Below are 14057 nucleotides of genomic sequence, written 5' to 3'. Positions count from 1 at the left end.
AGTGGGCACCAGCATCATGAAGAAGCCTGACCTGAGGGGTCACAGGGCCCCAGGATCGGAGGCAGCAGCATTCACAGGCGGGATAGGAGATGGCTGCACAGAAAGTGGGCGCCCGGGGTGGGGGGCGGGAGCAGGCAGGCCTGGTATCGGGGGTGGCGAGATCCCAGCCACGGAGGAGCGATCCTCTGTCGCAGCGTGGACCCAGCAGGGAAGTCAGGAGGGGCTAGAGCCCATGGAGAGGCCGCCAAACATCCTCCACGCTGGGCCGGAGTCCCAGACAACCACAGCTTGGCCACGCTGCCGCGGACCAGGGGCACAATTCCAAACACCACGCTTTTCCCCCCAAGACCCCGAGACCTGGCAGGTCACCGGCGGTGGCTCTCAGAGGCTGAATACCCAGTGTCCAGACCCCCAAACCCGACTCCCACCACCACGGACCCAAGACTCTTACGTCTATGCATCCACGGGGCCTTTTCTGGCCACTAAATGAGATTTCATTGGTTTGTAATTTTTTTTGCAAAGTATATGATTTAAATTTAAGGCATAAAAGTAAGTGCAGGCCTAGAGATCCTAACCGCCTTTTTGGTCTTCGAAGCCCCCCTTCCGGCTTCACTCCGGTCAGAAGGACTCCCCCCCAGAGGTTCCCCCAGCTCTCCCAGCTTCTCACCTGCCGACCCTCTGCTTGAGCAGCTTTCCCTTCCTCCTTGACCACCCTGCCCTTCCTTGGGCCCTTACAGCTGCCACGAGGGGCTGGCCCTTGACCCTCAGAGAGACTGGGAGCCCCCTGGGGCCGGGGACCCCCGTCTGCTGTCTCACACCCCCGCCCCCACAGCACCCAGCAAAGCCCGACAGATGCTATAAACACCAGCTGTGTGTGTGTGCCTGCTCAGTCACTCAGTTGCGTCTGACTCTTTTGCGACCCCGTGGACTGTGGCCAACCAGGCTACAGTCCATGGGATTTCCCAGGCAGAGGAATACTGGAGTGGGTTGCCATTTCCTCCTCCAGGGGATCTTCCCAACCCAGGGATCGAACCCACATCTCTTGGGTCTCCTGCAAGAGCAGGTGGATTCTTTACCACTGCGCCACCTGGGAAGCTCAGGTAAGCAGGGACAGCTAATGAGGCTCCCAAGGAGGTTGATCGCCTTTGGCTAACAATTTAAATGGTTTTGTAGGCAGAATTTTAAAATGCCCCCGAAGACCTCAGTGGTCAGGCCCATAGGACCCCTCGGACAGTGCAATGATGGGCCGGTACCCTGTGATCAGGCTGTTACAGGACAGCTGACCTCAAGAAACAGAGATTGTCCAAGGGCCTGACCTCATCAGGGGAGCCCTCTGACTTTGGACCCAGAGGTCAGAGATCCAGAAGCCACAGGCGGATCCAGGAAGGGGCCCGCCGGCTGTAACAGTGGAGAGTGAGCTGGGTGTCTCCAGGAGCAGAGCTGATTTCCGCCGCCCCAGAGCCTCCAGTAAGGCGCTCAGTGTGGCTGACAGCCAGATTTCAGCCTCAGGAGACCCTGAGCAGAGGGCCCGGGCCAACCACACTAACCCCCGGGCCCCAGAACTATGAGCTAACTCAATAGATGTTGCCTTAGGCCACTGAACTGGTAAAATTTACCCAGCAATAGAAAACTAATACAAACAGCATTCCACTATTGCGAATCCAAGCAGGAGCCTCATATACCAACAAGAGTACACCCTATAAAAACAGTGCACTGCTGACATCTGGGGTCTGCACTTGAGACCCAGCTCCCACTAGGATTTTTGCTGTGTGACCTGGAGCCAGCCTCTTAACCTCTCTGGGCCCCCAGAGTCTTCCTGAAAAAGAAGACAAATCAGTTCCTATCCCCGTGTGTGCCATGTGACCCAGCAATTTCCTTTCCGGAAATTTCTCCCAGGGTGCCAGTCCAAACGTGCTCCTAGACATTTTCTAGCTCAGAAGCGATTTCAAATTTTGTGTAGAAAAAGCCAAATCCACAAGAGAAAAAAGCCTGGAGGGATGCAAATTAAACAATTGCCACCACTGCCTTCTGTTTGATTTTTACATCTTCCAGGTTTTCAGCAGTATATATTATTCAGTAATTAGAAAGAATAATAATAGATGCCATTTATAAAAATTAATCACTATCCAGATGGCTTCTCTGCCGAAACTGACAAGCAAATCCTAAAATGCAAATGGAAAGTCAAGAGACCCCAAAAAGCCAAAACAATCTTCAGAAAGAAGAACAAAATTGGAGAACTCACACTTCCTGATTTCAAATCTTCCTACAAAGCTAGAATACCAAAACGTGACACAGAGGTCAGTGAAACAGAAATGGGAGCCAGAAATAAACCTCACATTACAGTCAACTGATATCAGTGAGGGGGCTATGACAATTCAATGGGGAGAGAACGGTCTTTTTAACAGATGGTGCCGGGACAACAGTATATTCCACACGTGAAAGAATGAAACTGAACCCTTCCTTTATACCACATGCAGAAATCAACTCAAAATGGATGTCCAACTCTCAGCGACTCTATGGACCATAGCCCACCAGGCTCCTCTGTCCATGGGATCCTCCAGGAAAGAATACTGGAGTGGGTTGCCATGCCCTCCTCCAGGGGATCTTCCCTATAAAGGGACTGAAACCAGGTCTCCTGCACTGCAGGCAGATTCTTTACCATCTGAGCCACTAGGGAAGCCCATGATATATCCATACGATGGAATATTATTCAGCCACGAAAAAGGAATGGAGTTTGGACACAAGCTACAACACGGATGCCTCTTAAAAAACACCACGCCGAATCAAAAAGGCCAGACACAAAAACCACATAGTGTATGATTCCCCTTAAATGAAACACCCAGAATATGAAAATTACAGAGACGGAAGAATTCTATAGAGACAAAGTGGCTGCCGGTGGCCAGGAAGGGGGACTCAGGACTGAGTGCTGATGGATATGGGGATTCTTTCTGGGGGTGATGCAAAGTCCTTGATTGATAGAGGTGATGGTCGAACAACTCTGGGAGTACACTTAACAACCAGTGAATTGTGCACTATGGGAATTCTATCTCAATACACCTGTTACTAAGAAGCTAATCTCTAGAATGCAGGTGTTAGCATCTACCTCTGCAGGGGTCATAACCCTCAGTGATCTCGTCAGTGTTACCGTCACCACCCCTGGAGCTCTCTGCATGCCAGAAGCCCCTTTCCGATGTACGCAGCATAACCAGCAGCACCTAGTCCAGGTAGACACCATCCTAGGTGTTGGAGCTACAAAGAACGTGACCGAGTCTCTGTCTGACGTGGGTCGCAGATGCTCGCTGGTCCTCTCAGAGCCACGAGAGGGCGCTGGTTCCTGCCCCGCCACACCCCCACCCGCTGAGAGACCCTGATTTACCTTCTGCCGCCTCTCTGATCCCACCTCTGACCACTCTCGTCCTTGCTGCCGAAGCTCCAGCCACGCTGCCTCCCTCGTTCGCCCTCATATCTGCCACCACGTGCTTCCGGTGGGGTCTCTGCACTTGCTGCCACCCCAGGTACCAAGGAGCAGGTCTCCCGCTCAAATGCCCGCCCTCAACCACCCCACCGAAAACAGAAGGGAGGAAGAAAACAGAAGGGAGAGGAAACCACCCCGCTTCTTGCTTCAATTTCCTCCCAAGTGTTCGCACCACCAGGTCACACATTCATTCATCCCCCGACACATCCGTCTCTCCAGCTGGACCGCCAGCCTGCTCTAAGCCGTCGCCGCAGGGGCAAGACTAGGAACAGAACCTCGGAAGGTGCTCAAACCAACTGCAGAACTGCCTCCAGACCTAGAAAGGTGTCTTGGGCACGCAGATCTTTGCCTCACCCAGGACACGACCTGTTGGAAAACACACAAGAGATTTCTCTGCTATGAAGAGACTAAAACTTCAAAAATCCCCACCTGGATCTCTGACCTGGTCCAAGTCAAATACGAAAACGACAGAGAAGAGGGATGGAAGTCAGATTTCAGCCAACAAGCCACAGAGGTCAGGTCTGAGAAGCAAAAGCGACCAGCCGCCCCAACTTCCCTGCCACCCCCACAGAGGCGCAGTGACCCGGCCACCACCAACCCCCCATCCGTATACCGTCCAGGTCACCAGTCTCAATCCTCTGTTTCACAAAAGACTTTTTAAAGATGGCAGCCATCCTTACGTTTCGAGATGTGCTTATTTGCAAACCCCAACTCCCACAGGCACGTGTCTAGGACGTGATATTAATGATGCCCTTGGCACAGGGCTCTTTGCATGGACCTTCCACAAGCTTGCTTAAACTAGAATAAAAAATTACTTCCCTGAGTTCCGTCTGAATGATAATCAGGACCTACAGCCTATCTCCCCCAAAGCTATGACAGTTATGTTTTAATCATTTGCAAATACGCTTGTCATGGCTTAACGCACTGAGGATGCAGGCTTATTGCAACCTGCAGACACATCACCAGGCATCTCTGCCCAGGGAGGATGGCATCGTCTTCTGCCCAGAAGACCATCCTTGTCTTTCTGACTTTCTTCTTAGGGATGAAAGGAGGCAGCAAACAGAACTTAATAACCCAGAAGAGTCTTGTCCGATAGACCGGGAGATGAGACGGGAGATCTGCTCCTGGGGAGAAATGCCACCCCCAGGGACAACACAGCCTGCCGGCCTTGGACCAGCGCAGCCACCAGGGTGGAGGCCCCTCTCGGGCGATTTACTCTGGAAAGCATGAGAACTGCCATTGCTTCTTTCGAGGATCATTAAAAATACAAAGGATCTCATCTGGAAATTGCTTTCCTCCTCGGGCAGCGCCAGCTATTCACCCTGTAGGAGTCAGGGCACTCCTGGACGATGCCAGCTCCCAGGACCGCAGGACGAAGCCCCTGCAGAGAGGAGACAGAAGTCTCTCCTGAACCCACAGGACACTCACTTCTAAACGTGAACCACAGACCTGCCTGTACGCCTCCCTCCCGGCTTGGCCCTGTTCACACCCACGTTCCAGCGCCCAACACAGCACCCGCCAGACAGCAAGCACGGAGCATCTGATGTCACCCTCATGCGTGTGGACGGGCACAGTGGTTCTCCTACTCCAATCCGAACCGGGATTTGAATCCAGGAAGCCGGCTCCAGAGCCCACCATGCCCAGCCCTTCACACTGCGTCACACACAGTAGATGCTCAGACAGGGCTTCAATGAACCGCCTCACCCTTGACGCCCGGCTAAGCCAGAGCAGCTGTGTTTGTTGGTTGGTTTGTCTTACAGGAAGCGGAGAGCAGCTCACTATGTTTAAACAGTGACAGAGGAGCGGGGTTCAGTGAGGCTAGATCTACAGAGAGAGATAGGACAGGGGCCAAGACAGGGGGCTAAAAAGTGCAGGTGATGGAGAACGGAGAAAAAGCAAGGAGACTGTGCTTCCTCCGAAAGGTCCCGCTGGTCCCAAGACTGGGATGTGGCCAGCTGTCAGGAGGTCAGCCGGACCTCACCCTGACCTGCTCGGGCCTGCCCGTGGTCCAAGCCCTGCACCGAAAACAACCGCTTCTGGGCCGAATCTCAACAGAGGTCCCTAGGAGGCAGCCTGTGCTGAAACCTACTCAGATTTCATTAACCGGAAGCCTGAATAATCAGACCGAATCTCAACAGAGGTCCCTAGGAGGCAGCCTGTGCTGGGACCTACTCATATTTCATCAAGCCTGAATAGTCAGAGTCTAGGGTTTCCCAGGTGGCATTGGTGGTAAAGAACCCCCCTGCCGATGCAGGAGACGTAAGAGAGGCGGGTTCGATCCCTGGGTCAGGAAGATCCCCTCGAGGAGATATGGCAACCCACTCCAGCATTCCTGCCTGGAGAATCCCATGGACAGAGGAGCCTGGCGGGTTACAGTCCATAGGGTCGCAAAGAGTCAGACACGACTGAGTGACTTGGCACGCACACACAGTGCGAGACGGGCATTCTGAAAAGCAGTGAGGATCACACAGGCAAAGTGGACGGAGGTCTGTCTGAACCACCAGGCCTGGCCATCCGCACCCACCTCCGGCTCCCCAGGGCATCTGGCGAACCACCTGCATCGGTATCCACAGGTCCCCCCAGCACTTGCCTTGCCCCCTCATCCCAGAGCTCACCTTCTTAAGATTCGGATCCTGGAGGTCTGGACCCAGGCAAAAGGCCTGTCCTGCCCATGGGCTGGGCTGCACCCTCCCCCGAGCGGTCCCGACGCAGACCCTCCCCTGGGCGGTCCCAACGCAGACCCTCCCCTGGGCGGTCCCGACGCAGACCCTCCCCTGGGTGGTCCCGATGCAGACCCTCACAACGTTGCCACCAGCCCAGCTCCCCAGCCAGCACCACGGTGTGGTGACCTCAGGGCACCGGGATTCAGCGGGGAGCAAAACACGGACAGTCCCTGGTGGCCGGGGGTCACGTTCTAGAGGGAGGAGAAAGATCAAAACCAAACAAATAAACAGGCAAGGGTTCCAGGCAGCAGAAACTTGAGGGAAAGAGGGCAAGAACGTAAAGGGTGGGACAGCACAGGCAGAGAGGGGGCCAGAGAACCCATCCCTGCGGAGGGAAATTCAAGAGAAAACAGGAGGCTGGAAAACAGCGCTCCAGGCAAGGGGCTGCGGGCGCAGAGGCCAGGCACGCTGCGGGGCCCTGAGAGCCACCAGGCTCTGCCTTGGGCCCTGGGAGGTGACCTCCAAGCTCCTGGAATGTCCTGCCTGACAAAGCATCCTGGTTTACGTGTGGACCTTGGCGGGCAGGAGAGGACCAGTGTCTGGGAGGAGCGGGCTCTCAGAACTGCCCACCAGGTAAGAGGGAGAAGAGGATATTTCCCACTCCTTCCGGTCCTTAGTCCGCCTTCGCTCCCCAAGGTATCAGCGCCCCACACTCCCACCCCCTTCAGTCGGCACACTCTACACCCCAGACGTGGGCCTGCACCCGAACTGGGAATCTGGGGGACATGGAGCTGCCAGAGCCTCCTCAGGTCCCCGTCAGGCTGGCCCTGGGTGCAGAGATGCTGTGGTCACTCCGTGCGGGTTAAGCAAGGACGCGGAGCTGCCCAGCGCTCACCCCAAAGAGGCCAAAACTGCCTGCAGTCTTAGGAGGCAAAGCAGAGGTGGGTGGGGCTGAGCGAACCCGGAAGGAGCAGGAAGCGGCTCTGGATCGCATAGAGCAGGGAGGTGGTTTGTTTGTCTTGCATCCCTGGGGTCCAGCACAGCTCCCGACCCCCAGCCAGGCCTCAGGCGATGTGGCCTCAAACAGACATGCTCATTCAAGATAGGACGCTTCACATCGGTTCACAGGATCACCTGGGGCATGGGCAGCGAGTTACTTCTCTCTGAGTCCCTGTGTGGATGTAAGGGTGGCACCAGGCTCCCTGGGACTTGTTTCAAGGAGTTGATGCTCACGGGCTGTCAAGCTTCGCTCAAATGTCGAGGAAGGAAAAAATCAGAGCGGGCACGTGATGGTTCATTTTAAGTATCAGCTTGGCTGGGATGGATGCCAAGGCAGCTGATGAAACATTTGTTCTGGGTGTGTCTGTGCTGGGGTCTCCGGGAAGAGATTGGTGTTTGACTCTGAGTAAAGCAGAGGGACCCTCCCCAGCATGGGAGGGTGGCACGAAATCCAGGGAGGGCCTGAACTGGACAAAAAGGTGGAGGAAGGTTGCGCTCCACCCTCTGTGTGCCTGGGGCATCCACGGCCTGACCTCTCAGACCCTCAGACCCGTTTTCCTGGCCCCTGTTGGCAGAGGGCATACCAAGAGACTTCTTAGTCCCCAGCATTACGTGAGCCTATCCTTACAATAAATCTCTATAGAGAGACAGAGATATAGATAGAAACACAGGCAGACAGAGAGATAAGACAGGTAAATGGAGACAGGGAGAGGTAGAGAGGCCAGGCCACCTCCCACGGGTTCGGTTCCTCTGGGGAAACTTACAAACACAAAACATCCCCTTCTCCTACTTAAATGCCGCCCACGCTGGTCCAGTGGTTGAGAATCCACCTTCCCGTGCAGGAGACGGGGCTCCATCCCTGGTTGGGGAACTGAAATCCCACGTGCCATGAAGCCACTAAACCCGCGCATCCCAACTGCTGAGCCCGCGTGCCGCAACCAGAGAAGCCCATGGGTTGTAACTGAGATCCAACAGAGCCAGATAAACAAAGAACTAACATTTTATACACATCGCCTGTGGAGGACACCGTGGTGGCTGAAATGCAGGATCATTTTTCCTCACCAACATTCTTCAGTTCAGGAAAAAAACAAAGTGGTATTTGGCGGGGGGAGGAATCTAAACTAGGCAAATCTAAACTAGGCAATTTAAGTTGTTCAGCATCAACATGTTGGGGTGGGCCCTAAAACAGACTGGAGAAGGAAACGGCAACCCATTCCAGTGTTCTTGCCTGGAAAAACCCCATGGACCGAGGAGCCTGGTGGGCCAAAGTCCACAGGGTCGCAAAGGGTGGGACATGACTCAGCAAATGAACACACACGCACGCACTAGAACATTCTCCGTGTTGAGGTTTTAAACAGCTACAACGTGCAAGGCTTCTGTTTATCCTGCAGAAGCCCTCGTGAAAAGGCAATTGTGCCCCAACTGCAGTGGTTAAGGGGGAGAAACTTCTGAAAAGTCCCCTTTCAGGGGACGTGCGTGTGGCACTATCCTGACTGGTGTCTGCCCAGCCCAAGTCCGCTGGGTCGGGGCTCACAGGGTGAGGATGCTGACGGAGCCCTTGCCAGCCGGGGGATTACCTCTGAAGCCCTGCTGTGGTTGAGATCAGAGCAGTCAAAGTTCAATCTGCGCTTGGAGCTGGACTAACGCCACCAATGAACCCTCACCGCGAGGCTGGGCTCGAGAGACCCCTGGGGAGAGACGCGTGGCTGCAGCGGCCCCGAGGGAGCCCAGAGCCAGCGCCCGTCCCCCCACCCTTGCTTCCCTGACTTTCAGGAACCAGGTGGCTGTCCTCTGGCCTCGCCTGTCTCCGAGCGTCCAGATGCGGCTGAATCTGCCCACTGCCCGGAGCAGGGGCGTCACCATCCGATGAGGACCCGCGGGAGTGTCCAGAAAGACCCACGGGCCCGCTTTTCAGAGCCTCTTCTGAGCTCCCCGCTCGCTCCAGAAAGAGTCTGGATGCCTTGATCTCGTCTGCAAGGCGCTGCGAGCGTTCACTGCAGCTGCTCGTTCCAAGTCTTAAGAAAAGGGTCCCCGTGTACCTGGGTACGGCACAGAAGGGTAAGCGGGCCGTCTGAGAGCCCCTGGGCCAGCCCCCCCGGGAGACGCTCCAAGCCGTCCAGTCTCCCCGCGCTCCACCGAACGCAGCATCGAGGCCCCCTGGTCAGCCCCCCAGCTTTGCTCCCTTGACCCAGAAGAGCCTGAACCCAAAGTCTTGCCCTCACTGGACACCCCAACCAGGAGGCTCACCCTCACCTTGACCAGCTCCTTGAATCTGGGGTCGTCCCTGGAGGTGGGGTCAATCACCGTGCGTTCCTCGTTCTCCTCTGTGGGGACAAAGGACAGGCGGGTTAGCATTGGTGGGGGCAGCTGGCTTCCCTCACACAGATGGGGGGATCGAGAGCAGAGACCCCCAAGGTCTTCTCACGGAGCAGCCCTGCAGCCAGGCACGCGGCCCAGGCGGGCGGGCCTGCCTTCCAGAAAGCCACGGGGCACCTACTCTGGTATTTCAGGAGAAGCGATGGGGTGTGGGGGGGGCTCTGATTCAGATCTGGAGAAAAGTCACTATAAATAAACCTGAGAAAGAGCTGTCCTTCACCAAGAAAGCTTGCTTCTACGTACGATGGTATGGACAAAAACATTTGGGGGGAGCGCTAAAAAAAAAAAAGACATTTCACAGCAAAGGGTGTTTATCCATATTCTGTTTCTGTTTTGTTTTTCCCTCCGTGTTTGGCCTTGACCATGGACCGTGGGCGGCAGCGAGCTTGGACAGAGAGGGACACATGGTAATAAGCGGACACGTGTGTCGCTCAGTCGCTCAGTCCTGTCCTGACCGACTGTAGGTCAGCAGGTTCCTCTGTCCATGGGATTTCCCAGGCAAGAATACTGGAGCGGGCGGCCATGCCCTCCTCCAGGGGATCTTTCCGACCCAGGGATCGAACTTGCATCTCCTTCATCGCAGGTGGAGTCTTTACCACTGAGCCAGCAGGGAAGCCTACTAAGTGGACGGCAGAGGGGAAGGACTGCAGACACCAGACACTACACAGAACAACACTGACCCCGAGCGTTAAAAGGGAAGAAAAGAGGCATGGCCTCTGGCCCCTGGGACGTGCAGGTAAGATGACCAGGGTCCCCGGGCCCACACAGGCCCCCACAGCCGGGGGAGGGGAGAGGAACCTTGCTCTGAATCTGGGTGATTTCCAGACAGCGCTTGTTGGCTCCCCCAGGGGGAGAGTCACCTGCCTGGGCAGCGGCTGCAGCCAGACAGAGGCTGCAGCACAAGAGGGTCTTCTGAGAGGTGAGGGGACGCCCCGGGGGACCCAGCGTCTCCGAGCCCGCCCAGCCCTTGGCCACAGGTCGGCTGTCTGGACGGCCTTGGCATTTCTTTCCCACCAGCTCCCGCTGGCCTGGCCTTGTGCTGGGAACCACAACAGAGGCATCCACCGGGACCTCCCTTTGAACCAGGGATTGGAAAGAAGCGGAATGTTCCAAGCCAGCCTTCCAGATCCATCAGACCCCAAAGCACGCTCCAAGGGAAAACGTGTCCAGGCCGTCACCTCAACAGTGCCGGCGGGGACGCGGTCCCAGGGAGAGGGGCGCAGGGCCGGCATCACCCAGCAGGTCCCACCCAGCAAGCCCCTGGCGTCGGGAGGCCCCTCCAGCTTGCGTAGAGACGGGGCAGGTATTAATAGTTTTTCTGATTCTCCGTATTTTTCTTTCTTAAACTGTAAGGGTTTTTTTGACATGCATGCACTGCTTTCTTTCTCTTTCTTTTTGCTGCACGGAGTCTTTATTGCCGCATGTGGGCTCCTCTCAAGTTGTGGTGCACGGGCCTCTCATTGCGATGGCTTCTCTTGCTCCTCTTGCTCCCTTCTAACGCCCTTGTTACAGGCTCCAGGGCGTGCAGCCTGCAGCAGTTGCAGCATGAAGTCTCAGGAGTTGCAGCTCTCGGGCTTAGCTGCTCCATAGCAAGTGGAATCCTCCCGGACCAGAGATCGAACCTGCGTCCCCTGCGTTGGCAAGTGGATTCAGATCCACTGAACCACCAGGGAAGTCCCTTTTCTGTATTTTCAGATGCTTCAACATCCTGGGGCCTTAGGGACTTACGGGGACTCCCTGCTCAGAGCTAGCTGACTCCCAAGACACCAAACGTGTCCCCTGTGAGTGCCTTTCAATGCGAACAACCAACCCAAAGCCCACCCCCCGCCCCAGCCAGCTCTCTAACTCAGCTCCCACAAGGCCCTTACACACCCAGCCAACAGCCCCAGCCCTAGTCACCTGAGACCAGGTGCGGAACCCTCAGGGCAGTTTCTGTGTCCCAGAAGCCCCTGAAACTACCCGAACCAGCTGATCAAACCTGTTCATGAACCTGCCTCACCCACTCCGTCCTGTGAAAACCACAATAAAGATGTCTGCTCACTCCTGCCCTGACACTGCTGCTCCCCCGGCACCCGGGGAAGCGTGAGTGCAACAAACCATCTTTTCAAGGAGAGTTGGCCCCCGATCTCTTGGCCCCATCATACTTAAATACTAATAAAGCTGACATTTGCAACCAGAGAGGCCGAAATCTACAAGGGAAAGCTGACGTTGTTCCTACAGACTTTTTTCTAAACACAACCTTGAGCTGAGAACCCGCTGTGAGGTCTGATCAGGAGGCTCCTCGTCGGCCCCTCCCAGACCGACCGCACCCCCAGGGACGTTCAGCTCGCCCAGGACAAGGACCTGGAGGAAGCAACAGTACCGAGCAGGGAGTCTTCGGGGTGGACCTCCACGGGGGCGGGGCACATGGGCGAGTTGATGGCATTCTTCCCTTCTTCCTGGAGGTCACTCACTGTCAAGAGAAAGAGAAAGGGCAAAACCAGTGAGTACAGACGGACTAGTGTTGGTCTCACACGTTGGCAGTGAAAACAAAGAGAAACCAACTCGCGTTTTTAAGGCATTTAACAAATATTCCTAAATGGCTGGTTGCCCAGAAAGAGTCCGAGGAAAAATGCCCCGAACCAAGAATACATTCTACAACTCCTCGCCCACGCCGGAGAGTGCCCAGTTCCCGGCCAAGCCCTGCCAGGCTGTTCTCACCACTCTTCGGAACACATGACTAAGTCACGGAAGCTTCTGGATGCTTCCAGATCTTGCCCAAGGCTGCTGGGGTGGACACAGCTTGGATTGCAGTGACAGGGTCTGAGAAGGCAGGGTCCCTTCCCCGACTCGGACAGTCGTGGACTCCGGGCGTGAAGACCCTCCCGGTAGGTACACAGGCAAGCCCAGAGTCAGAGGTGGTGCCACTGTCCGTGGCCACCTTCACGGGACAGAATCCTGCTGGCCTGATGCCCGGCGATACACAGGGTCAGGAGCAGTGGAACACGCGGCAGAGTCTAACGAACTGGATCCAGAGGCCTGGCGTCTCCCGAACCTTCGCAAGGACCACAGGGCTGGCTACGCGGTGATTGGGGCGGCCTCCACCCATGGAGCAGAGAAGATCCCTTGCTGCCCCAACACCGGGAGGCTCACAGCCTCACCCTTCAACACTGCGTTTCTTCCACCAGCCCCAACTGCGGCCGACGCCAGGCTCCAGCCCTCAGCCCCGGGTCAGTGGGTTCAGGGCGCCTGGGATCTGCCCTTTCCAGCCCTTGGCTGAGAACCGCCGGGCAACAGTCCCCGACCATGGAGCACACAACCAGCCTCTCCCTCGGTGATCTCGAGGACGAGGGCCCAGGCCTTCTACTCCATTTTATGTATTTCTTTTTAATAGTCACTGATCTACAATATTGCGTTAGTTTCAAGGCCTTTTCCTCTGTAATGAAACGGCCTTAGAGGTGGAAACCTACTTCCTCATTCAATATGGAGGTCACCCTGAACATCTCCAATTCTGGGACCTGAAGGGGCAGGGGGACAGAGAAGCCAGGCGACAGGCACGATGGCCTCGGGTCAGGCAGGCCTGTCTGGGAACCTCTCTGCCTGTCTTCTCAAACGTCAGGACCCCCGCAAGGACCGAATGCAATGATGAACGTCAGATCCTGAGGGTGGAGCCGGCACGCAGCGGGCTCCCTGGACTCAGCCACAGACCCAGCTCTGGGGACAAAGCCGCCTCTGCCCCGCAGGAGGACGATGGCAGTGGGGCCCAGGACGCCGGCTTCCAACGTCAGGAAGACCCTGATACAAAGCTGAAAAGCCACGGGGCGGTGGGGAGGCTCTCCCGCACACCCACAGTCTACAGCAGAAACGGTTTACACGACGGTTCACAGCCAAAAGGTGGAAACGGCCCACGTGTCCCCCGACAGATGAACAGACACACCAATGTGGTCCAAACACACAACCGAACGTTATCCACCCACAAGAAGGAAAGGGATTCAGACACACGCTACCACGGAACCAGGAAGACATTGTACCAGGTAAAATAATCCAGACACGGGATGGCAAGTCCTGTATGACTGCACAGACACGAGGGCCTGAGAGTCAGATTCAGAGTGACGGGGAGTAGAATGCTGGGCGTCCGGGGCTGGGACACAGGGCAGTAATGGGCAGTCAGGGGGCTCGGGGGACAAGGCTTCACTTTGGGCAGATGGAAGACGTCTGGAGGTGGATGCGGTGACCAGACTACACAGCAATGCGGACGTACCCAATCCCACTGAACTCTATGCTTAAAAAGGGTTAAAAGGGTAAATTGCATGCTATGTGTATGTTACCACAATTTAAAAGGAGAGAGAAGAAAAAGTGGGCCCCTCCCAACAACAGTCTAATCTGGAAGGCCAACGCCCTGCAGCTGGAGGCATCAGTCTCTCCTCTGCCCCCGCCCCACATCCTAGGAGCAGACAGCCATCTTTTTATCCCTGCATCCTCGGCCAAACTCTGTGCAAGAAGCAGACACATGGGAAACACCTTCACAAGCAAAACACGAGTTTTGAGACACACACACACACCTC

At 55.9% G+C, this 14057-nt stretch overlaps 1 protein-coding gene across 1 annotated transcript in view; it reads right to left on the bottom strand.

Moving 5' to 3' along the window:
* The window catches only part of PARVB (parvin beta), a 113458-nt gene that overhangs the window by 43187 nt on the left and 56214 nt on the right, over nt 1-14057 (bottom strand). The window contains exons 2-3 of the mRNA XM_065945150.1: nt 11876-11965; nt 9391-9461 (exon numbers count right to left, since the gene is read on the bottom strand). Coding sequence (XP_065801222.1) covers nt 9391-9461; nt 11876-11965 — 161 coding nt within the window. The remainder of the gene's footprint in view (nt 1-9390; nt 9462-11875; nt 11966-14057) is intronic.

This window comes from Muntiacus reevesi, chromosome 1, assembly GCF_963930625.1.
Source record: "Muntiacus reevesi chromosome 1, mMunRee1.1, whole genome shotgun sequence".
Classification (NCBI taxonomy): Eukaryota; Metazoa; Chordata; class Mammalia; order Artiodactyla; family Cervidae; genus Muntiacus; species Muntiacus reevesi.
Note: the sequence above shows the minus strand (reverse complement) of the source record. Positions and strands in the feature narration are given on the sequence as shown.